The sequence below is a fragment of the Chiloscyllium plagiosum genome, chromosome 29 (assembly GCF_004010195.1).
Source record: "Chiloscyllium plagiosum isolate BGI_BamShark_2017 chromosome 29, ASM401019v2, whole genome shotgun sequence".
In the NCBI taxonomy this organism is placed as follows: Eukaryota; Metazoa; Chordata; class Chondrichthyes; order Orectolobiformes; family Hemiscylliidae; genus Chiloscyllium; species Chiloscyllium plagiosum.
In genome coordinates, this window is record NC_057738.1 from 32294052 (window position 1) to 32308161 (window position 14110).

The 14110-nt window shown below is 40.0% G+C and overlaps 1 protein-coding gene across 2 annotated transcripts in view; it reads right to left on the reverse strand.

Moving 5' to 3' along the window:
- The window catches only part of topbp1 (DNA topoisomerase II binding protein 1), a 67046-nt gene that overhangs the window by 6007 nt on the left and 46929 nt on the right, over positions 1 to 14110 (reverse strand). For both annotated transcript variants that reach the window (XM_043719450.1, XM_043719449.1), the window contains 7 exons: positions 13474 to 13660; positions 11848 to 12077; positions 10475 to 10608; positions 9017 to 9128; positions 7727 to 7890; positions 5410 to 5550; positions 3183 to 3275 (listed from right to left, as the gene is read on the reverse strand). In XM_043719450.1, coding sequence (XP_043575385.1) covers positions 3183 to 3275; positions 5410 to 5550; positions 7727 to 7890; positions 9017 to 9128; positions 10475 to 10608; positions 11848 to 12077; positions 13474 to 13660 — 1061 coding nt within the window. The remainder of the gene's footprint in view (positions 1 to 3182; positions 3276 to 5409; positions 5551 to 7726; positions 7891 to 9016; positions 9129 to 10474; positions 10609 to 11847; positions 12078 to 13473; positions 13661 to 14110) is intronic.

Below are 14110 nucleotides of genomic sequence, written 5' to 3' on the forward strand. Positions count from 1 at the left end.
GAGTCCAGGGATGGGTGAGCCCATGGGTGTGCTGTTGATTTGTTCATATATTTGGTTGTTGAATGTGAAGTGTGTTGTGAGGCACAAGTCCAGTAGTTTAAGTATGCCGTCTTTGTTGATGGGTTCAACGTCCTGTTGTCTGTTCTGTATGTCCAGCAGGTTGGCTATTGTTTCTCTGGCTAGGGTTTTGTCGATAGAGGTGAACAGTGCCGTTACATCGAATGAGACCATGGTTTCTTCCTTGTCTATGTGTATATTTCTGATGATGTCCAAGAATTCCTGTGTTGACTTTATAGAGTGTCTGGATCCGCTGATCAGGTGTTTCAGTTTCTGCTGTAGTTCTTTAGCCAGTTTGTGTGATGGTGTCCTGGTAGTGATAAGATGGGTCTGAGTGGGATGTCTGGTTTGTGCACTTTAGGTAGTCCATAGAATCTGGGGGTGTTGTTGCTTTCAGGTTTCATTCTTTGTCGGTCAAACCTGGTTATCTATCCGTTTTTTTGTAGATTCCTCAGTGTGTTGTTTATCCTATTAGTGAGCTGTGGGATGGGGTCAAACTCCCTCTTTTTGTAGGTGTTGGTATTTGCAAGTAGTTGTTGTGTTTTTTGGATGTAGTCTGCTTTGTCCAGGATGACCGTCATTCTGCCTTTGTCTGCTGGTAGTATGATTATGTTCTTATCGTTCCTTAGTGATTTTAGTGCTTCCCTCTCCTTGGTGTTGAGGTTACATGTTTGTCTTTTCCTTGTTATCAGAGGTACGATACTTTGTCTCACTGTTTGTTGTGTCTCTTCTGTCAGTCCATTGTTCCCAAGTGTGCATTCTAGTGCTGCTAGGAAGTCTGCTGTCTTGGCATCCCTGTGGTTGTTGTTGAGTCCCTTGGCCAGTATTGTTCTTTCCGTGTCTGACAACCGGAAGCGGCAGATTCAAACCACTACAAATGCCGGAGGAAAGATCACAGAAGTGCTTCACAGGAGGCTCTCAGGCACTGAGGATGTCACCTAGACAGGGGACAAAATGTCTGCAACACAAATTCCCAGCTCGGTGAACAGAACCACAACAACAAGCACCCGAGCTACAAATCTTCTCACAAACTTTGAATATCTTTCCCCTCTAAACCTATGCCCTCTAGTTCTGGACTCCCCCACGCCAGGGAAAAGACTTTGTCTACTTATTCTATCAATGCCCCTCATAATTTTGTAAACCTCTATAAGGTCACCCCTCAGCCTCTGGCGCTCCAGGGGAAACAGCCCCAGCCTGTTCAGCCTCTCCCTGTAGCTCAAATCCTCCAACCCTGGCAACATCCTTGTAAATCTTTTCTGAACCCTTTCAAGTTTCACAACATCTTTCCGATAGGAAGGAGACCAGAATTGCACGCAATATTCCAACAGTGGCTGAACCAATATCCTGTACAGCTGCAACATGACTTCCCAACTCCTGTATTCAATACTCTGACCAATAAAGGAAAGCATACCAAACACCTTCTTCACTATCCTGCAACTCCAAGGTCTCTTTGTTCAGCAACACTCTCTAGGACCTTACCATTAAGTATATAAGTCATGCTAAGATTTGCTTTCCCAAAATGCAGCACCTTGCGTTTATCTAAATTAAACTCCATCTGCCACTTCTCAGCTCATTGGCCCATCTGGTCCAGATCCTGTTGTACTCTGAGGTAACCTTTTTCGCTGTCCACTACACCTCCAACTTTAGAGTCATCTGCAAACCTACTAACTATACCTCTTATGCTCACATCCAAATAATTTATATAAATGATGAAAAGTAACGGACCCAGCAACGATCCTTGTGGCACTCCACTGGTCACAGGCCTCCAGTCTGAAAAACAACCCTCCACCACCACCCTCTATCTTCTAGCTTTGAGCCAGTTCTATATCCAAATGGCTAGTTCTCCCTGTATGCTATGCGATCTAATCTTGCTACCCAGTCTCCCATGGGGAACCTTGTTGAACGCCTTACTGAAGTACATATAGATCACATCTACTGCTCTGCCCTCATCAGTCCTCTTTGTTACCACTTACAAATTGCCCTCCAAACCACACACCACCTTGACTTGGAAATATATCACTGTTCCTTCTGTGTGACTGGGTCAAAATGCTGGAATTCACAGCATTGAGAGTATATCTACTACATTTGGACATGAGCAGTTCAAGAAGGCAGCTCACCACCACCTTCTCAAAGGCAGAAAGGGATGGGAAATATGAACAAGAGTAGGTCTCTTGCCCTTTGAGCCTGCTCTGCCATTCAAAAAGATCATTGCTGATCTGATTTTAACATCAAATCTACATTCCTGTATATCTCTAATATTCTTTCATTCCTTGGTAAATGCTTCCCAGCCAGCGATGCCAACATACCATGAATGAATGAAAAATATCAGTCTTATGTTTAGCATATTAAGTATTTTAATTGCTAAGTAATATGAAGGATAAAGCCCAACTCATAAGGCATGAATTAGAAATAGCTGTAGGGTGAAAAATGGGCAGCAAAAGTATTGTTTGCTTTTTGACTTCTGTTGGATCCAGTTTCTGCCAGGCAGAGGAAGTTACAATTTTCTCTTAAACCAAGATACACAAAGTCAAACTTGTTTATTTATTTTGAAAGTGGAGGATGAGATTTTGCTAGGAGTAAGATTTGACAGACATTACAATGGGAGGTGTGCAAAAGATGGAACTTATGCAGAACTCAGGAGATGTCAGCAGAATACCCTCGGTAGTCATGCTGCACAAAAAGCTCATGAAGCTAAAATATTTACGGTTAAGTTAAATAATTTATTTGAGAATTATTTTGTTTTTTCAGACGTATTGTATTAAAATTTAACACTTAAAAGCTCAGTGGCTTGAAAAGCAACATATTTCAAGAACGTTAAAGTAAATGTCTTATGAGCATGTTTCTTCTCTTGAACCTGGTTATAAAGGATGGCCATTCTATTACTCAGTTTGGTGCTGGCTATTGATTCCACTACCTTGTACTACCTGAGTAAATAATATAATGTGTGTAACTAACTCATTATTTCACATAATCTAGAATACTGGTGTGATGTTTGGAATACAGCATTTACGAAACATTTAACAGTTCAGGTGCATGCCTTTTAAACATGTGGATGATTTATATGTACGAGCGGAAGACAATATGTGCAAGCTATCAGAAACATTATGTAACTGGCTAACACGAACCTTGGCTCCACCTGAAAGAAGAAGACGCCTGAAACCTGCCTCCTTGGCATGATCGAAGTTTAAAATAACTTTCCAACCAGTAAATGCGCCAATCTGCAGAAACAGGAGATGATAATTAAGCCAAACACCATGTACATTCTGAACTTCTTATCCTTAAATAGAAAAAGTTAGAGTAGTTCTTGTTATGAGAGTTTGCTGAAGTCATTGCTTCAAAAGGTTAACATGGATAGCTTGGAAGTACTTTGTAATAATAAATGCGATGACATGTGTTGTCATTCCTACACACTGCTTCATAGAGACAAAAACATATTGACTCTTTGGTTGACAGTATGTTGTGTATATATTTTTCACAGCGTTACCTGAACTCTCCTCCTTTAACTCTTCCAGCTGTAGGCAGTTTGTCACTTTAAACATTATGTGATATCACTAAGACCTAAAGTGCAAGGTGTTTCTTTTCAGATTCCTCTTTTGGGAGGGCAGAATCTCCTCATATGCACTCTGTGAGGAGTTCTGTGCCTTCAGGCAAGAGCAGACATTTAAGAATCACTGTTTGAAACTTCATTAATGGAAACCTTAAAATAATTCCTTGTTACAATTAATAACTTTCCATCCAGAAAAGATACACTTTTCAAATACAGTCCTAATGGGTAGCTGCCAAGTATTATCAGAAGATGGAGAGGGACAGTAGGAGAATATTAGAATTCTAATTAACAACCACCATCAACTGTGATTGGCCCAGTTAGTATCACCCTTGCTCGGGTCAGAAACCCTAATATGCAATTTCAGCCATGTTCTGAATCAAGACCAACATTCTAGCGCTGTACTAAAAAGTTAATGCTGTCCTCCTGAAATGTTACACTGAAGCTCAATGCTGGTTCCAGCTGTTAGAGCAGACGGGAAATATCTCATGACACAATTCAAAAAGCACCAAAACCCACATTACAAATTCAGAGCTATGTGGCTTAATTTAAAAAGTCAAAGCAATAGCCTAATTTTCAAAATATTTCAGAAGAATTTATTTTTTATATAAATGCCCAAGCTTCACAGATCGGCAGGCATGGACTAATAGGATGTGAAAATCTTAGCCTCAAAACTGTTAAAACAGCATTTTCTAGTTGAGGTTTCTTTGTCTTGTACTTATCAGGACAATCTGCAAGGATACCATTTCAAGGGAAAAGCCAAAATTTATACTGTGCATGATACGAGCCCCACTTCATTTAAAATTTAAAGCCTGTCAGTTAACTGCTGATCAAGCATTAGCGGGTGCATTCTCCATGACAACACTTCTCCCAGTCACAATCCACATTTCACTGGCCATGCTAAACTGCCACAGTGTCCAGGAATGTATGGGCTAGGTGGATTAGTCACGAGAAAACAGGGTTACAGGGTTAGGGTAAGGCTGCTCTTCACAGGGACAGTGTGGACTTGAATGGCCTGTTTCCATACTGGATGGATTCTATAAATATTTCTCAACAACAGATTAAAACCACAAAATCAGATTAAATGATTATTGATCTGATTTGTTGTTTCTTGCTCATAGGTGCACACAAAACTCTTATCTTGTTTGCTTAGAAATTAAGATTACACTTCAAGAAGTGGCACATTTATTCTTCATCTTCTGAAGTTGTATACATGCAATTGTGCTCTCTTTCAAAAGACTGTTTCTTGGATGTGATCTGTTGCTATACTTACACTCCTCCCAACATTGTTTACAACTTTGTTGGTATTTTTCATCTCTTCAGAGTTGTTTAGAATTGGTGCTAGTCAAAAAGGACAATTCAACGACTTCCTTGCCAACACATGAAGCAACACTAAAAATCCTAAACGCAGAGTGACACCATGTAGAACCGATATTGGTCTTTGCACCCGGAACACGTAATGCCAACTGTTGTAATTATCCACCTGACTACGTAATATCCAGTCTGGTCTCTTTCAAAGTAAATATCCTGGCATTCAGTGCACCGAAGTGTTCTAGTCAGTCTAAGCAAGGAACCACACAAATCTAAAAAAAAGAACGAAAGAACTGCGGATGCTGAAAATCAGAAACAAAACCAGGAACTGCTGGAAAAACTGACCCAGTCTGACAGCATTTGTGGACAGAAAGCAGTTATCTTTTCGGGTTCAATGACCCTTTTCTCGAATGGAGATTTTCCAGCAATTTCTATTTTTGCACCACACAAATCTACCTGGCTTGTGCAATCTTGAGCATAGCTCACGATGTCAGTACCTCAGCAGTTGGATTCCTTTGTCTTAGCAACTCCAAGTTTTTCCTCCATCTCATGGCTGCCACTGCAAGCTTCTTCTGTTGGACACTAATTCCAGGCAACACATCCAGGATGGAACTGCTGCCCCATTCGTAATTTTCCTCCTGAAAATGAAAGGAATAATGAGTGTGCATACAAGTTCACACCATCATATGTACATTGTACTTATTGATCATGAAAAGAAGCAAGGTTTTAAATAACAATAAAATCACAGTAGTGAGTCAGTTGGATGGCTGGTTTATGATGCAGAGTGAAGTCAATAACATGGGTTCAAATCCTGCTGAGGTCACCACAAAGGATTCTCCTTCTCAACCTCACCCCTCACCCAAGGAATGGTGACCTTCAGGACAAACCACCACCAGCCGTCATCTCTCTAATGACAGAGCAGTCGGTAGGGCTACGGTGACTTTACCTTTATATCACAGTAGGAAACTGTTTTGACTCAAATGATAATGGACTCTTTACAAACTGTAAAGTTTATTGAATTGTTCATGCTCCAAACATTGCTACTCCAAACATTTTTTTTCTGGGATTAATGAAGAAGCTGGCACCTAAGTTATAAAAGCTGTAATCGTTGTTTTGTCATAAAATGGAATCTAATATCTTACACCAATATAAAACAAATAGTTCTGAACATTGCTTACACTGAAAGTTGTGTGTGCGCATGCATCACTGAAACATCAAGCTTAGGTATGACAGTATTATTATGTTAATATTAATATTACTTGGCCAAGATGGCAGTAGAATAACAGATCTGCATGTGCACTCCAGAGCCTGGTGCCCGTCCACTCGCATTCTGCTTGCTTTCTTCCCTTTCCCTTTTATTTTTTGCTATTTTTCTTTTGTTTTGTTTTTAATTTCTTATTTTTCTTTAAAGAGTTTTGTGCCGGGTTAATTGAGGCCTATGGCACAGCAATGACAGCAGGCCACATGTGAAACGGTACCAGCCTCCCAGCAGTCTGAGGACGCGGCAGCGGACACGGTTCCACCTGACAGTCGGAGGCAGCGGACACGGTTCCACCTGACAGTCAGAGGCAGCGGACACGGAACAGGGGAACAGAGACTAAACATTTTTAATGCACTCGGGAGTAACGCAGTCTCCCCTGCATGGAAGAGATACAGGGGAGCTCAGCCCAGCTGCCAGCAACCTGCAGTAGTGCGGTGGAGTTGGGATATACACTCCTGCTTCTCTATTCTTCACAGAAAAGGAAATAAAAAACAAAACTTCCCTCCTACTTCTGTATAGTCTTCTGTTGGGCCCTTTAGAAGAGCCGTTGTAGGACTGGAAAACAAAATGGAGCTTGAACAACATATGCTGGTAAAACAAAACCAGTGATGTACTTTGATAGAGATGATAAAGGTACCTCAGTGGAGCAAAGTAGTACGGGTGCGGGATAGGGGTGTCAACCTAGGAGGAAAAGGAGCGCTGGGGTTAGTCAGAGGAATTCTGAGATGGAAATACCAGGTAGGGCTATGGTGAAAACTCAGGGTGAGAGAAGTGGGCAAAGGGCAAGAAAGTAGCAGGAGAAGGTGGTTAGTAAAGCAGAGGAAGCCAGGATCCTGGATAACAGCCATCTCATACATATATAACTTATTAAGCGTGGAAATAAGCAAACTAGAAAATATTCAAAAGAACAAACCAAACCAAAATTCCTCTGTAAAAGTATGCTTTTTAGGTCCAAAGAGAGAATTCTGTATATACTATCTCAACAACAGGAACAAGCTCAGAAGCAGAATTTAAAGCTGTTGCTTTTTTGGTCTGACAGAATTTTCTCCCAAAGTAAATGACAAACATCATTTACATTTAACATGATCATTATACTTAAGGTGACAACAACAAAAGTGAAAGTTGCCATAGACCCAGAAGACCATACGCTGCTCTCTCATTAGAGACAATTTGACCTGAAGGTCAGCACATCTCAGGTGAGGAATCAGGTCGAGAAGATGGGGCCTTCACGATGACCTCAGCGAGTGTGGGAATTGAACTCACACTGCTGGTGTCACTCTGCATCACAAAACAGTTGTCCAGCCAACTGACCTCCAAAGCTGACAACTTAAGACAACTACAACTGACCATAAAGTCAAACACTGCACAGAAACAGAATGAACATGGAAAAGAAATTTTGACCTCTAATTTTAGAAACAAAATCATATATTATGGCAACATCACTTTCAAATACAGATTAGGCTAATTTTATGTATGTATTCATAAATGATGATTAATATTCAATTGGGAAAAAAGCATTTTTAGTGTACTATTTTTAGTTGAGACAACATAACCTGGACAAATTTGGCAGCAGCTCTGCATGCCTCGAGATACGATCGATGAAGAACCCATTTCCCAGCTGCCATAGAAGCCAAGTATTTTTCATTACGTAATGGTTGCCCAACAATGATGTGCGTGCAGGATGGGTCAAAGCATTGTCTATCTAATACTACTGCACCTAAAGAGAGCAACAAATTCCACATTTACTCAACAAATAGTAAAATCACTGGTTTTGAAGATATACTTATTACAAATGATGATACAATAAATACAAACCAAGATTCCAGTTACAGCACAAACATTTTGTCTGGATTGAGTTTCCTGCAACAAAGATTTACCAGTCTGATCTTTTATAAAGCTTGCTATAAAAAAATCCTTACCTTAACGTTTTGATGAAATACTCATTTGTTATACCTATACTCAATCCACGTTAATGCCAACAATTTGTATGGGCCTTCAAAGAGTAATGGGTGTTTGGAAGTGAGAAGATCTTATTGGGGTAAAAAGGACAAGTTTGAATCCTTTTCGGACATCTGATACGAAATCTTTCCATATTTCCTTTTATTTGATCTATTGTAGTTTATGTTTCTTTCTTTAATAAATGTTTTGTTCTGTGCTAAGAACACACTGACAGTCTATTGTAAATCTGTCCAGTAACTGACCTCCACAGTAAAGTTTACGTATTATCCTACAAGCCAGATTTGATTTTGGGATTTGACTTGTGCAGAATTAATATCAGCTGGGAGCGTAACAAAAGGACGATGGCTTAGTGATTAGCATTGCTGCCTCTCAGCACCAGGATCCCAGGTTCGATTCCAGCCTTGGGCGACTTGGGTGTCTGTGTGGAGTTTGCACATTCTCCCAGTGTCTGCGTGGGCTTCCTCCGGGTGCTCCAGTTTCCTCCCACAGTCCAAAGGTGTGCAGGTTAGGTGAATTAGCCATGCCAAATTGCCCATAGTGCTAGGTGCATGAGGGAGATGGGTCTGGGTGGGTTACTCTTCGGAGGGTCGGTGTGGACTGGTTGGGCTGAAGGGCCTGTTTCCACACTGTAAGGAATCTAATCTAATCTAATCTAATCAGGTAATCAGACATACATTTGAAACGGAAAACATTTCAAGGCTATAAGGTAAGAGTAGGGAACTGAATCTTACTGCAGCTGTCATGGGCACAACAAACTAAATGGTCTCCTTTTGTGATGTAAGAATCTATGATTCTAAGAATCAAACATAGTAAAGTAGCATTAAGCAAAACATAATCTTTTGAGAGTGGAAATAATAGCACGCGATACAAGGAAAACACCACACCTAACTCCTCAATAAGATGGCAGTAGTCAATCCGCTCCTGAGGGTTCAATGAGGATAACTGGAACCTGCGCTGAGCGTGTGTTTCTTTAGTATTACTGTCAACAGCAGCAACCTGGAATTATAAGAAAACATCACAAGATTTATTTACTATCAATAACCAAAACAAATATTCAGTAAGATGAACTTTATTTCTCATTGCTCATGGGACTTTAAAATCTTTGAGCCAAGCTGTCAGAACTTTCATGGCTTAGGGCTGACTAAGGTTACACTTGTACTTTTAAGCTCTGGTGACCCTACAGTTGTTCAGATTTTCAGAAGATACAAACATGAGCATCTGCAAATATGGTTCAAAGGACAGGCTGTTCAACTTCAGTTATTCTCACAGATATTCTGAAACAGATTAGCTGTCACAGAGTGTTAAAAGGCACAGGAACTGCATGGGAAGACAATGAGAAATACCATGCTAAACACTTGGCCTAATGTTTTATCGCTCACCTATTAATGCAGAGATGGAAATGTGTTGCTGGAAAAGCGCAGCAGGTCAGGCAGCATCCAGGGAGCATCCTATTAATGCAGAGACCCAGGTAATGTTCTGGGTACCCAGGTTCTAATCCTGCCATGACAGATGATGGGGTCTGAGTCAAATGATAAATCTGAAATTAAGAGCCTAATGATGACCATGAAACCATTGCTGATTGTCGTAAAAAAAACCATGAAACCATTGCTGATTGTCGTAAAAAAACCATGAAACCATTGCTGATTGTTGTAGAGAAGGAAACTGCCAACATTACCTGGATTGATCTACGTGTGACTTCAGACCCCCAAAGTATAGTTGATTCTTAACTGCCCTCTGGGAAATTAGGGATGGGCAATAAAATGTTGGCCTAGCCAGCAATGGCCATATCCCAAGAATGATTTTTTAAGAGCTTTAGACATGGTAGACAGTTGTGTTTGAATAAAAGATAGGTATCAATCGATTTAACAGAACTGAAATTAAATTTCAATGGTCTTGGAGTGCTTTTATACTTGACGAGCTTCAAGTCATTTCGTTATCACTTTACGTTGACACAAGTTAAAATGTCAGTCTCAATACAATGTTAAAAAGCATGAACAAATATACAAAACATAAACAAGCAAAATAAACAAAAATAAAAATCAATGAGTACTGCCTGGGAAACAAGGTAAATCCTGCAAAATAATACAAGAAAAGGCTTGTAACAACGCCATTAAACAATTGCAATGTTAAGGACAGATGAAAAAACATTTGGGCTTAGAATCAAAAGCATTGGGATGCAGTAACAACCTTGCTGTCAGAGAAGTTAAATGAACTTTAGCCCAGTTCTCCTGGGTTCTTCCTCTACTCATTTAAATTCTGCTGCAACATTCTCTCTCATCTAAACATAACACACATATACATTTTACTAGACCATTACAATAAATAAACAAGTGTTTGCCAACCTGTTCTTTAGGCTGTGGTGCCACAGGTGGTTTTGTCAGTGGAAATGCTATACTAGGAGCCTGAGGTGTAGGGGTGAGACGATCATCCTTCATCAGAATGTCACCATTTGTTACAGGAAGACACTGAGGAATTTCTGTTATAGAAGAAGAATTAATATCAATTTTTTGCATGTAAATATTGCTAATGCACATGTTGCACTCAATGAATCTCTGAAGGATTAGTTTAATAATATTAGTAATATTAAAACAAAGCACACAAACTGAACACATTGCTTACCTTTCCTCGAAGGCCTTATTCTGAAACAGCGTTTTATTTATTTTTTTAAAAGAAATAGAATCAAAATAGTATGGAGACAGATGCATAGAAACATTGAAAATAGGACAAGTTAGCCATTCACCCCTTCCAACTTGCTCTGCCATATAATATATTCATGGTTAATCACCTGACTCAGTACCCCTTTTCCACTTTCTCCCTGTACGCTTTGTATCTTTCACCCTAAGCACGATATCTAACTACTCCCAAAAAAGATTCAATATATTGGCGACGATTGCTTCCTGTAGCAGACAGTTCCACAGGCTCACCACTCTCTGGTCCTTAAACTGTCTTCCCTAGTCCAGGAAGTCCTGGTCATAGTAACATCCTTCCTGCATTTACTCTGTCTAGCCCCTTTAGAATTTTAGAGGTTTCTGAGAGATGCCCATCATTCTTCTGAACTCCAGTGAACAATGTCATAATCAATCCAGTTTCTCTTCATATATCAGTCCTGTCATTCCAGGAATCAAACTGGTAAACCTTCATTGTACATCTTTCACAGCCAGAACATCCTTCCTCAAATAAGGAGAGCAAAACTGCACAATATGCCATGTATGGTCTCACAATGGTCCTGTACAATTATAGCAAGACATCTTTGGTCCTATATACGAATCCTCTTACTACCAAGGTCAATATATTATTTGCCTTCTTCACCACCTGCTGCACCTCCATGCTTACTCTCAGCGACTAGTGTACAAGAACACCCTGGTCTTGCTGCACCTCCCCTTTCTCAATCTAAGATAACTTCTTTCTCTACAGATGCTACCCAACCTGACAGCTAATTTCAGCATTTTCTATACAAATGCCAGATTTCCAGCAACTGCAATGTTTTGCATATGCCCACTTAAAATAAAAACTGGTTTTTAAAGTCGGCAGCTACAAAGCTTTTCTATTCACTGTTAACCAGTAGGAAAATAACAGTTACTGGCCACCATCAGCATAGCTCAAATTAATTTTAAAAAGCATTAAACTTCACAGTATATCAGATATCGCTCGAAAAAGGTGTTAAATGATTCAGCATAAAAACGAATAAAGTACACATGGAATTAGTTTAACATACCTATTGCAGCAATTTCTGAATCAGTTAAAGAGTCTTTGTGTTTTGCATTTCTTTCCTCCACTTGCTCTGTATTTTTCTGAAATTGCTCAGAGCACTGAGAGGGGCTGCCTGGCCACTGCATGTTATTGGCTAGTTTGGCTCTCTCTTCTCTGGCTGTTGGATCATCCCAGATAATCTGCTCATTCTGTGATGGCTCTGTATTGATTTCTGCAACTGCTGAATGTGAGCGCCTAAAGACAGAATCTCCAGTAAACTAACTTGGAAGTACAAATGTGAGGTAGAATATTTATGCTTTCATAACGACTTATTTTTGGCTCTAATTAAATGAGTTACTGATGCTCAAAATGACCTGTGGATTTCACTTTCAAAACTATTAAGAATACTTTTAATTTAATTATTATCATTTTTAAAACATTACTACATTTCTGAAATTTATTTTTCAGAAATCCATAGAAGAATTTTACACATTTCTGTCCTATTAATATTTTGTAAAAGGCTCTCATTTTTAAAAAAATGCAAATACTGAATTTTCAGTTTGAATAATGCACCACGTACAGACACATAGCCGTAAAACTGAAGACGACACTTCAACAATTCAGCTGAGTTGCAAACATAAGGAAACAAACTGACTAAACAAAATCACTTTAAAAAACATTTCAATCATACTTATAAATGTATATAATAAAGAAGATAAGAGTCACAGAGATATACAGCACTGAAATGGACCCTTCGGTCCAACTCGTCCATGCCGACCAGATATCTGAAATTAATCTCGGCCATTAGTCAACATTGGCTCATATCCCTATAAACCCTTCCTATTCTTATATCCAACTGAATGACTTTTAAATGTTGCAATTGTACCAGCCTCACCAATTCCTCTGGCAGCTCATTCCATACACCCACCACCCTCTGCATGAAAAGTTGCCCCATAGGTCCCTGTTAAATGTTTCACCTCACCTCAAATCTACGCCCTTTAGTTTTGGACTCTCCCACCCCAGGGAAAAGACCTTGTCTATTTACCCGATCCAAGTCTCTCATGATTTTATGAATCTCTTTAAGGTCACCCCTCAGCCTCTGACACTCCAGGGAAAATAACCCTAACATATTCAGCCTCTCCCTTTAGCTCAAACCCTCCAACCCTGGTGACATACTTGTAAATCTTTTCTGAACCTTTTCAAGTTTCACACCACCCTTCCAATAGGAGGGAGACTGGAAATGCAGTACTTTTGGAGACGGTACTCCAAAAGTTGCCGAATCAATGTCCTGTATAGCCGCAACATGACCTCCCACGTCCTATACTCAATGCACTGACCAAGAAAGGAAAGAATATCAAATGCGTTCTTCACTATCCTATCTATTACAACTTCACTTTTAAGGAACTATGAACCTGCAATTCAAGGTCTCTTTGTTCAGCAACACCCGCCAGGACCTTACCAGACAATGAAAATTCATTTGCAGAAGCTAGACAAAACGTACCACCGGAATAAGGTGCAACAAGATCCCACTTCACAATACAGTTTGCAAAAGGACACAAAATATTTCACATTTGTAAAAAAGTAAAGTAATTAAATAGGCTAATTCATATAGCTCAAATGATGGCCCTAAAGTCAAATACCCATCAGGCACCTGAGGGATTCCAGCGCTCTGCTCCGTCCAGAACGAACTGCGCTATCAGCTGATGTGGGAGAGTACTCCAGTGCTCCTCTTGACATGGCTCCACGGTGCCCTACTGACCTCTCCACTCTTGTAGCAGACATTATTTCTTGTAACTGACGTTGGAAATTCTCTCTCATTTCTGAAGTTTCAGTCAAATCTGCAACAAAGATTGACTATGTATGACAAATTTGAAGAACTCCAGACTTTTATCTTTCAAAAACATATCAGAATATGAGGATCTAAATCCAGAATAACAACAGAGATGTGTTACAGTTAATCCCATTTCCCCACTTAGATATTTTGCACCTGTCCTTAGCTGTACCCTTTCTAAAGGTCCAAAGTCATATGTTTATGATATTTATTTGCTCTGCATGCTGTCAGAAATGGGTAAAAACAATGACTGCAGATGCTGGAAACCAGATTCTGGATTAGTGGTGCTGGAAGAGCACAGCAGTTCAGGCAGCATCCGAGGAGCAGTAAAATCGACGTTTCGGGCAAAAGCCCTTCATCAGGAATACAGGCAGAGAGCCTGAAGGGTGGAGAGATAAATGGAGCAGGGTGGTGGTGGGGAGAAAGTAGCTTAGAGTACAATAGGTGAGTGGGGGAG